We start from the raw sequence: 2,817 nt of genomic DNA on the forward strand, positions 1-2,817 counted from the left end.
TTTTTTTTTTTTTTTTTTGAGACAGGGTCTCCCTCTATCACCCAGGCTGGAGTGCGTTCTGGCGTGATCTGAGCTCACTGCAATCTCCACCTCCTGGGTTCAAGAGATTCTTGTGCCTCAGCCTCCTGAGTAGTTGGGACCACAGGCATGTGCACCATGTCCAGCTAATTTTTGTATTTTTAGAAGAGATGGCTCATATTGCCCAGGCTGGTCTCAAACTCCTGGCTTCAAGTGATCCACCCGCCTTGACCTCCCAAAATGCTGGGATTACAGGCATGAGCCACTGCACCCAGCCAATATTATTTTCCTTAATGTTTTATTATGGAAAATTTAAAGCCAAGAAAATGGTACGATGAACCCTCATATACTCATCCAGGTTTGAAATCCAATTTCCCTTTTTGTTGAATCCGTTGTCAAAAATTGTCATCTCCCCCTCACACTGGGTCAACTTAGCGGCTGCTGACATTGCAGGAGCTGTAGGTCCCACTTGCTCGGAGCGAGGCCCAGTTGCAGGAGCATTTGCTGTGCTCAACAGGATTAGGAAGGTAGCGGACAAGCTCTGCGTCCCTGTCCGTCAAATTTGAATTATCTTTTGGGCACAATCTACCTCCCTCCACTCCACAGTGCTGCGCCTGGGACCTGGGGTATGACAAGTCTGAACTGGTTGCCTCCCTCCTGTTGCAGGTGCGGGAGCTGATGGATGCTGAGTTCCCCCACTCCTTCCTGGTGTCCGGGAAGCAGCGCACCCTGGAGCTGCAAGCCCGGTAAAGGGGCTGGGGCGGCGGCCGGGCCAGGCGGGAAAACTGGGAGGGGCTGCTCTCCTCAACACCTGTGTTCACTTTCCGAGCAGGTCCCAGGAGGAAATGATTTCCTGGATGCAGGTATGGGAACGCTCCAGGGCTTCCAGGAGTCTTTTTTCTTTTTTTCTGTTTTGAATTAATGGGCTATCCAGTGGCTCACGCCTGTAATCCAAGCACTTTGGAGGCCAAGGCGGGGGATCACCTGAGGTCGGGAGTTCATGACCAGCCTGATCAACATGGTGAAACCCCGTCTTTAAAAATAAATAAATAAATAAAAAGAAAAGAATTAATGGGCTATCATGCTGAAGCTCCTGGGATTCTGACCCTAGCCTATTGGGGCTGAAGGGGAGGAAGTGGTGTGTGTGTGCCAGGGGGGTGGGGGGGGAGGAATGCTCGTGTGTGTGTGCGTGTGTGTGTGTGTTCATGTGTGTATGCATGTGTGTGCATCTGTGTGTGCATGTCTGTGTGTTTGTGTCTGTGTGTGTGTGTTTGCGTGCATGCATGTGTATGCATCTGTGCGTGCATGTCTGTGTGTATGTGTGCTTGTGTGTGTGCCTGGATGTGTGTACATGTGTTTGTGTGTCTGTGCTTGTGTGTATTCATGTGTGTGCACGCATGTATGTATGTGTCTCTGTGTGTGTGTGTGTGCACACTCCCACACCTGCATGTGCCCAGCAGCTTCCTGCTCTTCCTAAGGAGTTGGTCTGTGGCAGTTTGGAGATGGATCTGGGTTCCTATCTTGCTGCTTCTCACTGCCTAGCTGGGCAGTCCAGGGCCAGTCACTTACCCTCTCTGAGCCTCAGTTTTTACACGTGTAATCTGGGGCTGGTAGTTTCTCCTCCCCTAAGGCAGCCTGTGTGTGTGAAGAATCCAGTGCCCGGCACTCAGTGGGCTTTCAGCCCTGTCTGTTGCATGTGTGGATGGATGGACAGAGGAGCAGCCCCTCCCTCCCATTCCTCAAGCCCCCAACCCTTGTCCTCCCTGCACCCAGGCCTTCCAAGCAGCCATTGACCAAATCGAGAAGCGGAATGAAACCTTCAAGGCTGCTGCCCAGGGGCCTGAGGGAGACACGCAGGAACAGGAGGTAAATGAAGCCTTCTTCATCCCTTGCTGGGGCCACCAGCCCAAACAGAGTTTGTTCCCTATATTCTACCTGTACCAGCTGGGAGGGATGGGGAGGGTCACCTGCCAGGAGAGACTGAAGGGACCTGGGGAAGCCCTCTCAGTGCATCCCCCAACTCTGTGCCTGAGCATTCCGGTTAGCACAGCTGTCACGGGGAAGGGCTTCACCTCTCTGCAGTTCCAGCTGCAGGGGGCAGTAGTGTTTTGGGTTTCAAAGTATCTGCGAAATGTAAAGTCTTGGGGAAGATGGAAGGAGAGTGCGGTAGGGGCTGGGGAGGACGTCTGCAGTGTGAGTTCAGATCTGAGCTCAACTCCAGCCTGCCGAGTCACTTGACCTCTCTGGGCCTGCTTCCTCGCCTATATGTTAGGAATGATAGTAACTATCCTATCAGAAGGTCTCGATCAGGTCAGTCAGCTTCCTGCAGAAGCCCCAGGGAAGCCCAACACACAGAATCCCTGCCACAGCAAGTGGGCACAGGGCCCCAGGTCCTTGGAGGATGGACAAAGAGGGTCACCATCAGCCTTAACCCACAGCTGCAGTCTGAGGAGCTGGGCCTCCGGGCACCGCAGTGGGTCCGGGACAAGATGGTGACCATGTGCATGCGCTGCCAGGAGCCCTTCAACGCCCTGACGCGCCGCCGCCACCACTGCCGGGCCTGCGGTTACGTGAGTACTTCTGCGAGCACTCCCGCCTCCACCTGCCCCACCCAGGCCTCCACCTGTGTCACCTAGGATGCCACCCGTCCCACCTAGGCCTCTACCTGTGTCACCCAGGCCTCCACCTGTGTCACCTAGGTCTCCACCTGTCCCACCTAGGCCTCCACCTGTGCTACCCAGGCCTCCACCTATCCCACCTAGGCCTCCACCTGTCCCATCAAAGCCTCCACCTGTCCAC

At 54.5% G+C, this 2,817-nt stretch overlaps 1 protein-coding gene across 3 annotated transcripts in view; it reads left to right on the forward strand.

Moving 5' to 3' along the window:
• Window positions 1-2,817, forward strand: part of FGD2 (FYVE, RhoGEF and PH domain containing 2) — a 23,263-nt gene that overhangs the window by 14,341 nt on the left and 6,105 nt on the right. For 2 of the 3 annotated variants that reach the window (XM_032253599.1, XM_032253597.1), the window contains exons 10-13: window positions 685-764; window positions 851-881; window positions 1,792-1,884; window positions 2,457-2,588. In XM_032253599.1, the coding sequence (XP_032109490.1) occupies window positions 685-764; window positions 851-881; window positions 1,792-1,884; window positions 2,457-2,588 (336 nt within the window). The remainder of the gene's footprint in view (window positions 1-684; window positions 765-850; window positions 882-1,791; window positions 1,885-2,456; window positions 2,589-2,817) is intronic. The other variant, XM_032253598.1, reaches the window with a different exon arrangement.

Source organism: Sapajus apella, unplaced genomic scaffold (genome assembly GCF_009761245.1).
Source record: "Sapajus apella isolate SASKATOON/1434 unplaced genomic scaffold, GSC_monkey_1.0 scaffold83, whole genome shotgun sequence".
Taxonomy (NCBI): Eukaryota; Metazoa; Chordata; class Mammalia; order Primates; family Cebidae; genus Sapajus; species Sapajus apella.